This window comes from Henckelia pumila, chromosome 4 (genome assembly GCF_033568475.1).
Source record: "Henckelia pumila isolate YLH828 chromosome 4, ASM3356847v2, whole genome shotgun sequence".
NCBI classification, from domain to species: Eukaryota; Viridiplantae; Streptophyta; class Magnoliopsida; order Lamiales; family Gesneriaceae; genus Henckelia; species Henckelia pumila.
Genome location: NC_133123.1, coordinates 159657522 through 159675723, shown reverse-complemented (window position 1 = coordinate 159675723; position 18202 = coordinate 159657522). Strand labels below are relative to the sequence as shown.

At 35.5% G+C, this 18202-nt stretch overlaps 3 protein-coding genes across 3 annotated transcripts; 1 reads left to right on the top strand and 2 right to left on the bottom strand.

Moving 5' to 3' along the window:
• The first annotated feature begins 874 nt into the window (after positions 1–874).
• Positions 875–3924, top strand: LOC140866044 (E2F transcription factor-like E2FE). Its single transcript, XM_073270908.1, has 12 exons — positions 875–920; positions 1018–1127; positions 1286–1353; positions 1468–1520; positions 1635–1712; positions 1810–1863; positions 2093–2201; positions 2317–2387; positions 2473–2548; positions 2637–2698; positions 2855–3239; positions 3585–3924. Exons 2-12 carry the CDS (start codon positions 1027–1029, stop codon positions 3674–3676), a joined length of 1149 nt encoding a protein of 382 aa, XP_073127009.1. The 5' UTR covers positions 875–920; positions 1018–1026; the 3' UTR covers positions 3677–3924.
• Positions 3925–4583: 659 nt separating this feature from the next.
• On the bottom strand, positions 4584–9941 carry LOC140863457 (pyridoxine/pyridoxamine 5'-phosphate oxidase 1, chloroplastic-like). Its single transcript, XM_073266906.1, has 14 exons — positions 9781–9941; positions 9482–9679; positions 9355–9393; positions 8598–8765; positions 8408–8513; positions 7520–7686; positions 7164–7406; positions 6853–6941; positions 6611–6661; positions 6417–6507; positions 5915–6019; positions 5741–5811; positions 5090–5185; positions 4584–4868 (listed from the first exon to the last, which is right to left on the bottom strand). The coding sequence occupies exons 1-14, from the start codon at positions 9928–9930 to the stop codon at positions 4808–4810; spliced, it is 1635 nt and encodes a 544-aa protein (XP_073123007.1). The 5' UTR covers positions 9931–9941; the 3' UTR covers positions 4584–4807.
• Positions 9942–10455: 514 nt separating this feature from the next.
• Positions 10456–17947, bottom strand: LOC140862406 (glutamine-dependent NAD(+) synthetase). The gene is made up of 13 exons (XM_073265427.1): positions 17652–17947; positions 17229–17534; positions 16567–16790; positions 16129–16232; positions 15513–15647; positions 14837–15005; positions 14338–14473; positions 13137–13275; positions 12699–12875; positions 12367–12534; positions 11857–11952; positions 11055–11183; positions 10456–10907 (listed from the first exon to the last, which is right to left on the bottom strand). Exons 1-13 carry the CDS (start codon positions 17843–17845, stop codon positions 10725–10727), a joined length of 2160 nt encoding a protein of 719 aa, XP_073121528.1. The 5' UTR covers positions 17846–17947; the 3' UTR covers positions 10456–10724.
• Between the last annotated feature and the right edge of the window lie 255 nt (positions 17948–18202).

The following is an 18202-nucleotide window of genomic DNA, read 5'->3' as shown; positions in this document are numbered from 1 at the left end:
ATGTATCGCGGGAACTTAAAATTTAATAATTTATGATATCAGTTACAATGTACATAAATGTGTTTCTAAATTTAATTCCAGTTTTTTTTATTTTTTTTTTATTTTTTTTACTAGAGCCAAAATAGAGTTGTTAGTTACCGATTATATTTTTAGATTCGGAACTCATAAAACGATTTAAGCTTTTTGGTTTTGGACGATCATGTCAATTCGATGAAGAGAACTATGATCGGATCAACGAATAAAATGAAAATTTAAAAAAAATTAGTAAAAAAACAGAATAAAAGTTACTTAAAATCCAAAACCAATTTATGATATCGGTTACAATTTCATGTAATTTCGTTTCTGATCTCAATTATAAATTTTCGTTATCTCAAACCAAAAATAAAATCGTTAGTTTTCGATTCCAACTTTGATTGCAACTGAAACAACGGTCTCGACTTTCAGTGCCATACGATCGTTTCGACTCAACGAAAATAACCGTGATCGGATTGACCTATAGAAAAAAATAAAAAATAAAATTAGTAAAAACAAATGATGAGTGATTTTTTTTTTTTTTTTTTGAGTTAAACAAATGATGAATGATTAAACAAACAACGGAGTAAAAGGCAAATCTATCCACGTGATGAGTAATTACATCATAAGATTCCCCGCAAATCACCCAACCCCGTGCGAAATTCCACGAATGCCCTCCCACGTTAGGAAACAAACCACGCTCCAGCGAGGTCAAAACAGTAATTTCGTATTCATCGGCGCGTCAGCGCATCCAAAAACAACGTTCAAATTCCCGCTGTTTTTGCATGGCCCATTTTCAAACATTCGAATTCCCTCCCCCAAATCGACAAATTATCGCAATCGTACGTATTTCACATACAAACCCTCGATTCATCCGATTGCCGCCACTGAAGGAACCCTTTTCAACGGTATCCAAGCACACGCAGTGATACGCTTTATTGTGTGTGTTTTGGGTTGTATATACATTCTGCGTTACTGCTTACTGATCGATATACTTGTTTGAAGAGATTTCTCATGGCTTTACCCGAGGTCCATGCAGCGGCAGCCATGGATTCTGGATCTAAAGATGCCCCATATTGCCGCAAACAGAAATCTCTGGGTCTTTTATGCACCAAGTAATTTTTTTTTGTCCTTCATTTTAAATCAAGGACCCATTCTTCTCATTTCTTTAACTGTGTGTGTGTGTTTTGTTGAAACTTCAAGTTCATACTTTTGTGCACGAGCTGTAGTTTGGAAAATTTGTGGGTTGATTTTGTTTTTCGTATTTGTTCAGTTTCCTGAGCTTGTATAATAGAGATGGTGTCGAAACGATTGGGCTCGACGATGCAGCTTCGCGACTTGGTATGTATCGGCAAGGCACTCCCTCAAATTTGATTGAGTCTGATTTTAATGAGCTTCTTTATAAAAACATTGCTCGGTAATCTGGATCTGGGATTTCCTTTAATTTTATTGCAGGGGTGGAAAGGCGACGAATTTATGACATCGTGAACGTTCTGGAAAGCATTGGCGTAAGAAGTTCTTAAATCCGAATCTCTTCATAATTTAATGAAAAATTGGGAGTTTAATTACATGGGATTTTAGTCTAGACCTGAAAACTAGGATTCTGCATATCTGTATCTCAGATCCTTGCACGGAAGGCCAAGAATCGCTACACATGGAAAGGGTTCGGGGCAATCCCTAAGGCTTTGGAAGACCTAAAAGTAAATGACATTTTTTCTTACTGCTTTTGTTGTTTTCCTCGAGGCTTGGCTGAATTTGTTTATTTATAAGTTCTTTCGATATTTTCTTCCCCTGCAGAAAGAGGGCTTCAAGGAGAATGGCTCTGCATTTGAAACAAGTTGCTCTGAGAAAGTATGCCCCTCTAAAGATTTATTTATTGAAAATTTTAATTTGGATGATTCTGGTTATGTGGTCGTGGGCAGATCCAACTGAAATGAAAGTTTTTCTTTCCTTTTATTTTTAAATATATATTTTCAATTCATGTTTTTAGCTCCTTGATGTTTTCTCACCACTAAATTCTTGGGTGTCATCAGATTGCAGGATTCTTTATCATCTTATTTGACATTATTCTTTTCCTTAGACTTCAGATGATGAAGAAGATGAGATGTGCTCAGATATGAACAACTCAAGTCAAACTGATAAATCAGACTCTATTTCTGTTCCTAAATGTTCTTTGTCAAACAGATCTGGTAATTAATCTTGGTCATTTACTCCTCATTGTTCAATGTTCTATGTGGATTGTGGCTGTTCCTAATCTTGGACATTGCGAGTGTTGAATATTGATTGATTTATTTCCATATTTAGGTGAAAATAGAAAAGAGAAGTCTCTTGGGCTTCTGACTCAGAATTTTGTTAAGCTTTTTCTTTGCACTGATGTAAGATAATGTTTAAATTATTTGCAGTTGTGGTTTATTTCATTTGTAATCTATACAGTTTTATAATGCTGTGATTATTGTTCAGATGGATATGATTTCTCTTGATGATGCTGCAAAACTACTGCTTGGGGATGGAAACCGCAGTTCAATGACTACAAGAAGTAATGTACCTTCACTTTTGTTTTGTTATTTCTGAAATTAAATATGCATTACTCCTTTGGTTAATGCTTACTTTTTGCAACTCCGCAGCAAAGGTTAGGAGGCTGTATGATATAGCTAATGTTCTGTCTTCAATGAATTTTATAGAGAAGGTGAGACATCTTATTAAGTGATAGGAGTATAGAACCAAAACTGTTGTACAGAACTTCAATATTTTATTCTCATCAATAAACTTTCGCATGAACAAGCTCCAAATGATTAAAATACATGTAACTCTAACGCTTATCTATCTCTTTAATGATTTTCAGACACATCATCCTGAAACAAGAAAACCTGCTTTCAGATGGTTAGGGCTGAATGGAAAACCTGATAATGGAAATGTGGATTCCTTAGTTTTGAGTGAGCCCAAGAAAAGGGTTTTTGGAACTGACCTTACTAATGCTACTATAAAGAGGTTCAAGGTGGATGGGGATGCATCCCATTTCCTCAAACCACATATACCAATTCAAATTAAACAAGAGAATTTGGATAATGAGGTTGAAAGGACAAAGACGGGAGGCAAGAGCTACCAGTTTGGTCCTTTTGCTCCTGCAAATGTGCACAAGGCCGGAGCTTCTCAAGATGAAAAAGAAAAACAGGTCATAGATTGGGATAGTCTAGCCTCCACTTATCGGCCTCAGTATCATAATCAAGGTACTTTACTCGATTGATTTCAGTCACATTAGAAGAGCTATCATCAACTGATTATTTGTTTAGTCCAGTGGTTAAACTTACACTTAACCATTTCTTGTCTATTGATCAATTATACATGTGGGAAAGGAAGAGAAAGTTAGAAACCTTCCATTCTTTAACCACACTTATTAAATGGAGACTCCTCATTGAGTGGCATTATTCAATTTATTCAGTATGTGGTTTCCAAACAGAAGAATTCAGTGCACGCACATATACACCACTACTCTTAAAATACACTCAATAATTTTCACTAATGCTGTCCCAAATTTTGTTAACCAGAAACTTGTTTCATGGTTGTTTTCTCAGCTTTGAAGGACCTGTTCTCGCACTATGTTGAAGCATGGAAATCATGGTACTCTGAAGTTGCTGGCAAGAACCATATACAACTAACTTCCTAACACCCATTTTCTATTCAAATAGCTGGGGTACACCTAAATCCGTAAGATCGGAGGTACATTTGTTGACTTAGAGTGAATGGCCCCTGATGAAGAAGGCATATACTCAATGCACTCTGGCAATCTCGCAGGAATCATGCATCTGTAACAACGATCAATTATGCAACTTTATTCACAATTCATTTCTGGATTTTATCATGATAGACTCTAGGATCTGCGTTGACTTCCTTGACCCCTTCTCAAATTTTAGTTTCCATGTACATTGACTGAAAGTTTGTACTAGTTGCTATTCTTAATATCAACCAGTAACTTGAATCGCTTGGGGAATTTTGTTTTTTCCTATTTTCATTTTTGTTTTTGTTTTGTTTTTTCCCTTCTGAGGCTCCACTTTACTCTTAACAGAAGAATTATATAACTGTAGAGTTCAATTTGTGAACCTGGATTTTGTTTTGTCCGGCTAGTTTTTTAGTGATAAAACTGTTAAACCAGCGTTCGATTTTGTAAGTGGTCGATAATATCCTTAAATAGTATCTTTGATGTTAAAGATTAGATAATAATTTAGAGATAAATAATATAATATAATAAAAAAATAAATTAAAAAAAGAAATATAATATCGTGTTTGATTGATAAATAATAGTTTTTTTTATTTGAATGATTAAAGTTCGAATAAGAGGATAAATTATTATTTTATTCTTTTAAAAATTAATAAAATATAAATAATATTATTTTTTTAAAGATAATATTGTAACATCAATTCAATGATTTGATTGACGTAAAATAAATTATTCATAATTTAATTTGATTGATGTAACATAAATAATTAGGGATGAATAAATAATATGATAAATTAAACATGAGATTACGTAAGATAAATTATCAATAGATTGATATGTAACTCAAAACCGTGCCTTATTACACTAAGATGATTTCAACTGCCACACCATGCAAATTGTACCGAGAACTAAGAAGATTTCATGTAACCCGGGGCTATAATCATGTGTGCATATTGTCTCACAACATTGTACTGTTATAAAAAAAAAAAAAAAAAAAAAAAAGAAATAAGAAAAAGAAAAAAAAGAAACAAATGGAAATTTAGAATTAAGATCTCATAATGAAGATACTGAGAATACTAGTCATGGAGACAATCTATCAATTTTCCAAACATTCTCCCCGAACTCTGGAGTGTAACGTAACCTGAAACATTGTAATACAAGGGTCATATGATGTTATCAAAAAAGGAAAATAAATAGTTGTAACACACGCTCACAAATGAATGTATATTTATGTACAGGCACGTTTATGTATCAAGGATGGATACAGCTGTAAATATTTTCAATACAAATGAATTCATCGAATCAACACCTAGCGTGTAACGTGTTCTACTGTTTCAAAGACTCTCACTTTCAATAACACACCTGTCATGCAAGCGAGATGGCTGTCCTTGCCAAAACTCAAAAAGCTGCGGTTTGAGTCTATATCCTCCCCAATATTTTGGTTTCGGGATCAGGCTTCTGCGTTGCCACATGAAGAAAAGGTAAAAATAAAACACTTCGTTTCTCAGTCAATAATCAAGCCAGATAGCACGACGTTAATATGGTATTTGACACAACTTGAAAATAAGGATGTCCATTGGCTAGTCCCTCTAGCCCATCCATATTACAAGCAATAAATTTTATGGTTTTACAAAGTTGGTTTACAACAGATAATCATCATGACCAACTTGGTCAAGTGTGGAGTGCTGAGTTTCTATCTCCACTTTTGACAATGCATTGCCAAAAGAGGATATTCTATGCCAGAATGCAAAAATTGCTATATTATCATAATGAAACCAGTCAATGAGAAATCCACCATCAACATGACGGCGAATTGTCCCTGATCCTCGGATTCAGCCAAACTGATCAAAAGCGGATGTAAATGGATTGGTTTGCACATTTAATTTAAATTTAAATCTAGGAATGCATGAATATGATGCGTGCTGGAATGCAGCTGAAACTCTCCACCCAGGCTAATCCATGCAGAATGTATATAAAAATAAGGTGTTTAGTGGTTAAGCATAAATAACTAACCCATCAGCAAACTTAGCCTCCAGCTCTTCTTCTTGTTGGTGGAGAATATGTCTTCCAGAGATTACCGTACTCTGAAGGAAAATAAGAGACAGATCTAGGCAATATGTAGGAACATAACAGAGATATTGACAGGATGCAAGAAATCAAACCTAAAAAGGCAAAAAAAAAAAAAACCTGTTTGCTAACTATTGCCCCAATCTGGCTTCCTCTTGGTCGGCTGTGAAAGTATTTCTCAGATTCTTCGTCTGAAACCTTTTGCACTGGCCCTTCAATCCTTACCTGAAGCAACAATGCACAATGAACATTTGCTCATCCAAGAAATATTCAAGACAAATAATGTTGCAGTATTTAATTCTTCATGATAGTAAGCATTTTTTGAGAATCTTATAAACTCTGAAGCACAAGCTAGCCAAGTGATGGTTAAGGTCTAGTTCAAGGTGCAACCTAGTTCTGGGGATTTGGTATTTAGAATTTGGAAATGATGTTTTAAGTACCTCGGAGACTAGAAGGCGTTGATACCAGTTATAACCTTTGTGAATTCTTCTCAAGGCATGTTTGTTACAGTGCACGAACCACAATTTTTATTTTCTCCTCGATTTTAAAATAGTGATAGGAAACAATGAAGTTCCTCAGATAAAGAAAATGCTGCCACCGTTAGAGAAAATATAACAAATACCTGACGATTCAAAGCATCCCAATAAAACAGGAGCGCTGCATGAGGATTTTCTGATATTTGATGAGCCTTTCGACTTTCATAATTTGTGTACCTATCCAAAAGATGAGAGGTTGTGAATTCTCAGAAGAAAAACTAGACTAAATTCATCAAAGCAATGTACTGTATATCACTATGATGTAATACAGCAGGCTCACCAGACAAAACCATCTTTGTCAAGCCCTTTCAGCAAGACCATTCTTGATGAACTGTAGCAACACATAAAATTACACAGGCTTTAATGAAAATTCAACAGAAGTAACAAGGAGAAACACCAACACGGTAAAAGACAAAAGGTCATTTTTGCAGGAACCAAGCCACTTCACCTAGTTGTAACTTGTAAGAGTTCTCACCTGCAAGTGCCATAGCGCCCATAAAATCAAAATTTTAAGAAACTTACGGTTTTCCATCTTTTCCAGTTGTAGAAAGTGACATGGCATTAGGTTCCTTCAATCCAGATGCCATGGCATCATCAAACCATTTTTGGAACTACAGCAACACAAGAAAAAACTATAAATTACAAAAAGCATATGTAATACTGTTAAGAAATTTCATCTCGATCTATATTCAGCTTGATGTAAATGTCCGGCACAGTACTTCCTTTTCTTCTGTTCTACACAAGTAATGGTCCATGCCAAAATCCATTTCTGGACACAGACGATGTTTAAGTGGAAAAGAAAACAGTCACACAGTTTGATGTGAAGCCAATACCTGAGCAAAGGGATCAGCATCAGCTTGGTCCTCAGAAAACTCTGGAGAGATATAGTTTTCTCTAAGAGTGGACATGTCAACACGTGGAGGCTTTCCAATGCGAATACACATAGAACTTCCAGGATATTCTGGCAGGTTAAGCTTGAATTTCTCTGCGATTGATGGGGGAACAAATCTGCCACCTAGAAAGTGATGAGGACCAGAAAACTTTTTGGCGCACAACTTAGGAGCAGTTAATGAAACCTATACACAGCTAGCCACATTTTAATGTTCTCATCGACAGGAGAGGAAAAGAAAAATGCCATCTTAAAGATGCTTAGTGATAAAGAAGAGAAATTCCCAAAATAAATAGATACCAGCATATTTGGTTTGATTCCTTCGCCACTAAGATCACCTTCTTCAACATGCCATCCAGATGGAATATCAACAGAGACTATGGCAGGTAATTTCTGTTGCTTTTGATTGAGATTTCCTAAGTCTGCCAACCTCTGTATCAGACCATCAAAAGGAGGCCTAGGACTACCTGGATGAGTAGAATAGACGTTATCAAACATAGCTGGATTATATGAAAGCTACTGCAGTAGCCCATGGCAAATAATCTCTAAATTGCATTATTTGAACTCAATAGAGTGAATGTAACCGTCTCATATAAATGAATAGTAAATTAAATAAATCATCAGAAAAATATAAGAATACCCATACAACTTTTTTTATTTTATTTATTTAAAATGGCCTAACTAGGAGTTGAAAAATTATGAATAAGAATAATTTACAGAGATATGTCAGCGGAAAAATTAACAGTGAAGATCTTCCTAGAAGATCTCAGTAGTCACTAGTCAGTAGTCTTTCGACATATTACCCAACAGGCAGCCAGACATTTTCTGGCAACAATTATTGCCATCTCCACGTGTAAGGGTGGGTATGAACTTGACTGATACACGGGCGATCTCACAACTTACTAATTCATTGATCTCATGACTTCCTCCTTAACCTATGATTACGATCCAAACATTTCAAAATTGCAAAGACCAGGAAGTCTAGAATCTCAACACTAATATAAGTTCCATATATTTTTGAAATATAGAATTTTTTTACAAAAGTATCGCTCTTCAGAAAACTACAGAAGTTAATGTGCCATAAAAATCATAAAAGTTAAACGCCAAACAGAAAAGCATCATAAAAAATTGTTTAGTAACAAAATTCTTTTTAAAAGAAAGATACAACTAAAATAAACTAATAAGTACCATGAAATGAGAACCCAAATATTGCATCCACTATGACGGCATAGCTTGTGGACAAATCCACAGGTAGGTCTTCCACTGACAGGAAAGGAATGGCAAGTGACTCCAACTACAAAAAATTAATGCATAAGCAATGCTGCTAGGTTAGGTTATGTGCGCTAATAAAATTGAGCCATATCCAATACGGCAATACCTGCATTACCAACCCATTATAAAGAGCTTTAGCAGTGCGTTTTGGATAACAAATAACTGGTTTATATCCAAAGTGATGCAAATGACGAGCAGCTACAAGGCCATCACCTCCATTATTCCCCGGGCCACATATAGCAAGAACACGGGTACATTCGGTTGGTTTATATACCTGCATAAGAAGAGCGTTCTTTTGAGTTCAGTTCAAGTAAAACATCTCCCTTGTATTCAAAACTCCAAAATATAACAGTGCACATAACAACGAGGAAGTTTCCATAAAAATGTTTTCTCCAAAAGCTAACCCAAAAGAAAATAGAGACCTTGCACATTATTATGGGTAGGCCCATTCAACTAGACACACAGCTTACATATCTAAAGCACCGGTATGGGCTCGACTTCATTTCCAGATATAACGACCCTAAATAAAAATCAAGTGAGGCTTCTGAGTGAGTTGTCATTTTAAGACTTTCAATATCAACAGTATTTTCCATCATTCCCTTGAATTCACAAAGTATTTCATCCTGTTGTAGCACTTTGAACTAGTAAGGAAATGTAGAAGGGCCAGTGATTATAATATTTAATGTTTGAAAAAGAGAGCAACCATTCTAAAGAACCCCTACTAATAAGCACCTCATCAGCTAACGACCAAAGGTAAGATGTGATTGCTGCTCCTAGGCATTGATAAAAATTACAAAACAACTGCCAACAAAAAGGAATAAAACATGACGGTTTACAAACTAAGACGCGGCCATAAATCTTACCTCAGCTATTGAAGCAGCCACACTCAAACCAGCCAATTCCTGCAATCGATATTTTCCAAGTTTCAATCCCAAAAGCTGATTCATTCAAGCACAATCACAGCTAAACAAAAGCGTAAAAATAGCTGACCATTAGTTGATCGACGCTAAACCCAAGTGGACCCATGAGAATTTCATCGATTTCCGCTGCCTCTCGTTGATTCAGGTATGAAATAGACTCTGGGTCCTGCACAAGTCTCGCCGTCGCCATCGACTTCAACCCGGTAATAGAATTCGAACAATACCCTCTGAGTTTAATCCTCGAATTCGAGCCCAAAAAACCACGAACCTACAATCGAGAAAAAAACTCCAATCAACCTATATAGTGTAGTGAAAAGCAATGATCTTGAAGCATGCTGGAGTGTGATGATGCGAAAGGGTGCGAATTACAGAGAAAAAAGGAGGAAGGTTGAGAATTTGGTTGGTATCAGCAATATTAGCGGCCGAAATTGGAAAATGAGGGAGAGGAAATTGCAGCAGTGATTGAGTGAGGAGACATTTCATGGTCCTGCTTCTTCGCAGCAATGGCTGCGCCAACATTTTATCACATGACAGGGAAGGGGCAATTTGTGTAATTACACATTGAATTTCATAATTTTATATATATTTTTTATTATTATTGTTTATATATATATATATAAACAATAATATATATATATATATATATATATATATATATATTTATTATTATGTCTTCCATTTTGTAAAATTTATTGTGTGCCAACTACATTTGATAAATAATAGATAATCTACTTTTGGCAAGGGTCGATGTTGGCAAGAATCCAAGATACTATCATATAAGGCCCAATGTAATTGATTTTGAGTCATTAGATGTACTCTTTCAGGTATCGAATTTTCCTGCTTTTCTTTCATAATTGACGTTGATTTTTTGATCTCTTAACCAAAAAATATGTAAATACCAAAATTGTGTGTCAAATAGGAGGCTTTATAGATCATCAAATATTTTTATATGAAATTTCTCGCATAATGAAGCATGGTGCCCATGGGCTAAGTATTTTGATTAATCGTGCATCACACATAACTCGATTTTAATTTTCACGCAAAAATGCCATCATTTCTCTTATATTGGCAAATAAATATCAACAGTTGACAATAAAATAAATGTTACTATTTCTTTCTAATCATCCACAAGAAAACGTAAAATTGACGACAAAAGAAGAGGCTAAGAGCAAACCAGCCCTTAGCGTGTGTGTGTGAATATGAATATGTGTGCTATACACACACATTTTATACATGGGCAATGTAAGAACCTATAATCCTCGAGCAATACTTTACAGCAATGACAATTCTGATCGATCATCATCGACAACAACCTAAAACCCAGCTTTCGGATTCTCCGAACCTGCAGCTACAATGCCACCCATGCCACCATCAATTTCTATTTTTTCATCTCTTGACTGCTGCACAAGTTCATCGATCTTTCGAAACTGATATGGCCATCTTGAATTGTACAGGAATTGGCGTAGATCGAATCTATTATCCTCAGGTGAATAACTCTGATGATAGCACGTGATTATTAATCAAACAAGATAATTTAAGCATAAGAAGAACGTGGAATAATAATAATAATAATAATAATAATAATAATAATAATAATAATAATAATAATAACTTTAAACTCTTGGTTCCGCAGAATGAAGTACCTCCGCGTGATAGGAAGGCGTTAGTACAGTCATCTTATGCCTGTTGATGGAATAATACTTGAAGAAGTGCTTAACTTTATCACCAATCTCTGCTGGACTTAATTTTGGTCCCCATTTATAACAGAGATTCTGTCAAAAGAAGAAAAAAAACCAAGATTTATAAATCATATAATAATAGGAAATTACAATTAATATGAACTGCTATATTTTGAGAGCCATTGGATTAGGAACGGACCTGAGACCTAGTATATTGAAAAGATGTAAGATTTAAATTGAGAAAAACTACATTAAAGAAAAAAAACATTCTTAGGGTAATAGCTTCTGTTTGTCCTGGCAAAGACCACAACAATATTTCAGTATAAATGTATAATCCTTGGAAATGCCACAACATAGCCAATATGAAGCAGATACCAAACAACTATGCACGATAAGGTACGCTAAAAGTTAACCATCAAAAAGTTTCACTTATTGTATTAGAATTTCAAACAAATTGAGGGTACCAGTAAATACTTAATTCAAGCTTTCTTGAAAGACCATCGTATTGTTATCTAACCTCTCCCCTCAACAGATGGCCATGTCAAGGGATATGCAGCAAATTGGGTTTATGAATGGTTGAACCCTTGATGACTTTGAGGACTATTATCCAATATACTTAAACTAAGCTGTAACTTACTAAACTTGTTTAAAAATTGCCTCCTATATTTCAATCGTATCAACATCCCTGACAAAGGAATGGATCAACTAGACTAGACTAAGAAATGGGGCACACAGGCTCATTAATCAAGTTTTTTTGCATGCAAACCTTAAACATGGATACAGGCCCACAGCGGAAAATCTTTCGCATTCTGCCATATACTGAGAGCTCTTCGTAGGTCATTCCCATGTCCACTTCATCCAGCTGTTTCCAAATAAACATACTATCACATTCAACATGCAAAGGTTCATAATGATTATCTAAACTTTTAATGACAACATGGTAAAAAAGCATGTCGGAACAAAATTCTGGCAAGGAGACCAAGAACAATGATCAAATGCCCCAGAAACAAATTTGCAAAGCATGAAGGTGGCCCGAAGAAGAATGTTAACAGTCAGGAAGATCAGGAGGGGAAGAGAGGAAGTATAGAGAGCAAGGGAAAAATAAACTTCTTTCAACTGGAACTTTTGTGAGAACAAATAGGAGAGGAGAATATTAAAGTAAAGATCAAAGGCTTAATCCAAGACATCAGATGAATTTTCAAAGCATACTGTGGGGATGGTTGGTTACTTGGTTTCAACATTCAACCCCTTGGTCGGGTGCAGTTTGAAAAAATACCTGGCTATAATTGGATCGTATAGGCTCCAACTCAGCAGTTGGCGGAGCAGCCTCAATTTCTGCCAAAGATGAGTAACCAAGATGGACAGCAGCCCATTTCAAAAATGTTCGGAGATCCTGCTTGCTAATACTTCCGATAGGATTAATATCAGCGGAACTGCAATCATACTGCACATGACAGTTTAATCAATTTTAGGAGGAAAAATAACTCTAGGAATGTCCGTAAAAAATATGAGATTGCAGTTCTTGTACTTCTAAACTAATGATGAATAAAATGAAAACAAAACAGATGACCATGTCAATAAACGTTCACACTTGTAATCCTGAAGCACCTTTGTAAGATAACCACGCAATCCTTCATCAACATTGGAGCTACCTAAGACCAGATAAAAGCCTGGTTTGTTCTGAACCCATGGCAATAGTGACGCTAGCATGAAAGCCAGGACCATTCTAATTCGAGCTTGAATATTTTGGAGGCCCAAGTTTTCAGCATTTGATCCCCCATCCACCTAGAGAAAAATTACAAACAAAGAAAACTTAGTTATTTGCGGATTTCAAAACATACTGTCTAGCATGTGCGAAATAGAATTTAAACAGACACATTTGCTTGCAATGACCTAACTCACAAAGTAATATAAATGAATAAAAAAGTATCGAGATTTGGTATAAAATTGGCATTTTCATGCACTTAGTTATAATATAATATACTTCAAGTCAAACCATAAAGGTCATTCAATGAGCACAAACTTAAGTTTAAACTCTTCTCATACCTTGTACCGTGGCCTCTTTCCAGTAAGAGTTTGAAACAAAGAAAGCAGGGAAGAAACCACTCCATCAATCGAAACATCAAGATGCCACGACCCAATTTCTTCAGCAAGCACCTTCGCCCGAGTCCTTGTAGCATCAGAACTAAAACGAGAAAAGGTTATCAATAGCCAATTGCACAAGAGAGGTATTCAAAGTCATTAACATGTTTAATTTCTTGTGTCAGAAACTCCAAATAAGTCGAAAATCATGGGATTCACAACATAGCTTTCAAACCAGCACTTAGCACAAAAGAAAAAAAAAAGAAAAAGAGAGATCAACTGGCTCTTGCTTTCATTTATACATATCATGATTTCTTACTCCGTGAAACAGAACATTTTGAAATTTCATCATGCAATGCCACACACATGCACAAGAAATTTTTTTGACAACACACAAAAATGAATGTCAAAGTGCATCTGTGATCAGGGACTCGGATAAAATATTTTATATTTCCCTGAATCATATTTCTGTGTGTGCCTGTGTTACATGAACTAGCAATTTCACATCTGCGGGCTGACACGACTTCCATGAACGTATTTTGACATACTTTATAGAATCAAAAGTTCAAAAATTTTCAAACCAATGAGCAAAGCCAAAGTCACAAAACATGCCAAGCATGAGGTAGTAGTTTGTTTCTCAAAAAATCACAGGAAACTCACAGACGCAATATCGACAATCGTCATCGATTCCAAATTTTTTTTATAACATATAAATAGATGCAGGACTCCAATGTGATTCCAGCAATAACAACCACCAAAAGACTTTTATGGTATTCATCCTCACGACTAACTGTTTATGTATGAAACCCAGAGGACCCTTCAAATCTTTCTTATTTTTACATTAAATTAACCAAGCAAGATTAATTGACTATACAGCGTTAATCACAAATCAATTACAGGAAAATCACTCAGATATGAACTATTTCTCAACAATTCCAAAAACGTTAATGTAGGAGGCCAATTGTATAAATAGAGAAATAATTCTTATATCGCTCAATAACATTAACAGCCACAACAGATTTTTAAATTCTCATCCCTGCCAAATCAAGTAACTATTTATTTAGTGAATCCCATGGATCCCATCAAAGTCCTTCTGTATTCTTACATTACATGAAACATGTAAGGTGCACAGGGTCCCAAATTTGGTTCTGTATAATATTCTCACCTATTTTCCGATCCCATGAAAACTGTGTAGAATATGCGTTTAGCAAATTCCTTCTCGTTCGTTGGAAACTGTCCACCGGTGTAATGGCCGACCCGGATAGCATCAGCTTTGACTTGCTCATCCCCCTTTGCAATTTCTGAAGAAATCTTTGCACCCTCAACCAATTAACTCATGAAACATGAAACAAGAGACTCTGAAAGCTAAATGGCCCAATACAAAATAGAAAAATTCATTCAACCAATGTGATTATGGTGACGGCCCTCAAATCATCAGGTTACTGCATACTAATCTTTATAAACAAGACAAACATTACAAAGGAGAAAATTTCAAAATATTTCAAAACAAGATGATCAACCAAGAAAAATCCATCCTCGATCAATATAATATAACCAAAACAATAGACAAAATAGGCACCCATAAATACACCTAGAAAAACATTCAGCTCCTTTATGCATGTTGGAAAAAGGAAATAAGCTGAGTAAAAGATTAAAGAAATAACCTTTAATGACTAGCTGGCACATGCAACCAACTATGGCAGCAACAGAGGAGCTGTCAGCCCCACCTGAAAGTGGAAGCAAAAAACCGGATGCACCACTTCTTCTCAAATAATCCCACAGCCAGCAACTTGGTCCAAAAGATATTTCCTCTTCAGGAGAATGATATTGTATCTGAAGATAAAAAAAAATTAAGTTCTCAAAAAATGTGAAGCAGAAACAACAGACCTGCATAAAAGGATCCACTTGGATAAATCTGATCAAGGTTGTTTAGTGAATTTATTTCAAATCGGCACTCATTCGTGTGCATTGATATCCCTATATCAATATCAATGAAACGCGATGCACCCAAATTATACCACCCACCATGAACAACAATCTCCAATGAGCATAAATAGATATTTTTGATTGTTCATTGGCCAGACAAAATTATAGAGACCATAATCACTCATAATGTTCTTTATGGTTATCCTTATATGTAAATCCCCGTTTTATGAATTACAGAGATCTCATGAACTCCTTAATGCATGCATGCATGGGAATAAAGGTAAAATTATATCTTAGGGTAAATTGGAATTAATTCCCTGGAACTATATCGGGTGTCAATTCTAATCTCCCTAATAATTATAATTGCATCGTTTGTCCCTCTAACCACGTTCAACCCTTCTAGAAAGTGCTAACCTTAAGTGGACTGGAAAGTGACATTTGAAGCTTGAAAGACTGGCAAAGCTTGAAAGGCACCGCAACCGATGAAACTTTTGGCTTACAGCTTGCTTGTTCTTGAAAGCTACTTATAGATCCTCTAAGACTAGCAACCTGCCATTTAGAACATATTTGACAAATCAAAGTTAATTCTGTGCTTTGAAAAAGACAGACAGCAATAACAAGTATTCAGTTTCATCGCAAAACCTTAAGCACAAGAGGTGAATCGTATCACGAATATACTCATGTGGAAAAGATTTTTTATACTAGGAAAAGCGAAACAAAAAATGACTATATATATATGAAATAAATGGCGTTACACGTAGCTAATTTACATCAGAAAAGCATATTCAGGAAGTTACACGCCATATTCATCTTGCACCAGCGTAAAGGGATTATAATTTTCAGTGCATCATATGAACAATGAATAGAGTTACAGCACGGAAGATTAGCAACATACACACTTAAATAGAAAACACAAAAAACGAGCAAGTAAATCTAACCATTTCATTATCCATTTACCAAAAACGAAACACAAGCACTATTCTTCTTTTCGTGGCGCTTAATGAAATAATAGGCAAAAATCGATGCATACCGCATCTAGATCTATTTGAGCAACCACCAACTCTACATCTTTCAAAGAGAATTGGGAACCTTGGGCAACCACATCTCCATTCACAACAACACAAGAACATCCATCTGCATACATAGATATATAAGAAATATATCTTAGAAAATTCAATAGCAGAATAACTAATCAGGTAAATCATTTCTATCATTTATAATAATTCATTTTTCACAAACTGAGGCCACATTGATTAGAAGTGCAAGGCACACTAACGTAAAACTCTTTATTGAGGTGAAGTGCCCCAAGACATGATATGCTAGACTAGAATCTGATTATTTGAATAGATTTTCATAACACATGATCCAATATATACTTTACAGTTGATTGATATGGTGAGAAAACAAATAACCGTTGGTGTATAATTGAGGACTAATAGCTATCGTCTCACGAAGGCGTGTGTCCCACCGAAATACAGTCGACCACCATCACATCCTTGGTGATTGCTGTACAAGTAAACTCCTCCACGAGTATGTGTTGCACCTATAAAAGCACGAAGGCGTATGTCAAGCTTTCGTAGTTGATGATGACTTCCACTAGCATTCATGAAAACTTCAACACCATTAAGCGCAAGCTCAGCGTGAGGAGGCATAGGGCTAAAAAGTTCCTCACAAACTTCAGCTGCAACAGCGCTGAGGTGAAAATAAACTCTAACGTATTAGATATTCGAAAACAATTTAATTAGAGTTAAGTATTCAGGTACATAATTCATCTCAAGGCATGTATGTCATGCTGACCAGATGACCCAATTCAACAAAAATGTTTTACAATAGAATAAGCATATCTAAGAACTCTGATGCATGTATAATGCTCACAACTGTGCATAAAAATGTTTCTTGCAGCTGCAAAATCAAACATCATTCTAATGCAACTAGAGATGTCACTGAAAAGTTGCACCAACGAAATCCTTTCAAGCTTGCCAGCGATGTCATTGTAAAAAAACCACATCTTAATTTTTTAAAAATCAAAATTAAGATCTTCAATTTATGGAAAAAAGATGTGCGGCATTATATGACATGAAAGTACGAGGATCAAATTTTTTTTAAAAAAAATGTGAGATAGTAACATACGTGTCAAGAAACTGAATATAGCCATAGCCAAAAGGTACCACAGTCTGCGACAGAGCCTCAGCTATGTCGCTTGGAAGTAAAAAGTCCTCGAGTTGCTCTTTCTGCTTCCATGCCGTAAACCATCTTAGTTCTCTATAGTTCCCATCATTTGCGAGCCACATCTTCGGCCGTATCATCACAATTTTTCTATTAAAGCACAGTACTTGGCAATTGTACCTTTCGGAACCTTTGATGACAGGCATACCAAAACTACACAACATGTCATCCGTCCAATCACCGAGCAGTAGTTCCTTCAAGCACTCCCACCTGCCAATTGATAGTTCAAAATCAGTCAAATGAATTTATTCCTGAATCACCATCCATTCATGAACGCATCAACATTGGTCGAAATTTACATGTATACATGTGGAGTTGGATACATACGCATGGGAAATAGTGTCGAGTTCCAAGAAATGGTCCTCGCAGCCATAACCGGTGATTTCAAGCTCGGGACCGAGCCGAATCACAGCTCCAGCTTGCTTAGCCCTAGAAACGGAGTCCTTGATGTTGTTCATGTTGCAATCGAAATCCATTGCCCATTGATTCAAGTTACAGGTCGCCACCTTCAGAAGCCTCATCGTATTCCGATCACTGTGTGGAAGCAAGGATTTGGCGGGGTGAACAATCGGTTATAACCCAACCGCTGCTTCTGTCGATGGATGAAAAAGATGGAACATGGAAAAAATAAATGAGAAGGGCGAAAGGGTTTTCTTCGTAAATCCCAATACAAAAAATTTAAAATATTATTATTTTTTGAATATTTACTATCTTATCTTATACTAAAGTTCACTCCTTGCTAATCGAATTAAAATTAATTTGATTAAATCTAAAATAAAATATCTTAAATATCTTTAAAAAAAAACAAAATATTTATATTTGTATCTTTATTTCAATCTCTATCTATATTTTAAACTTCATTTATATATAATTTTATT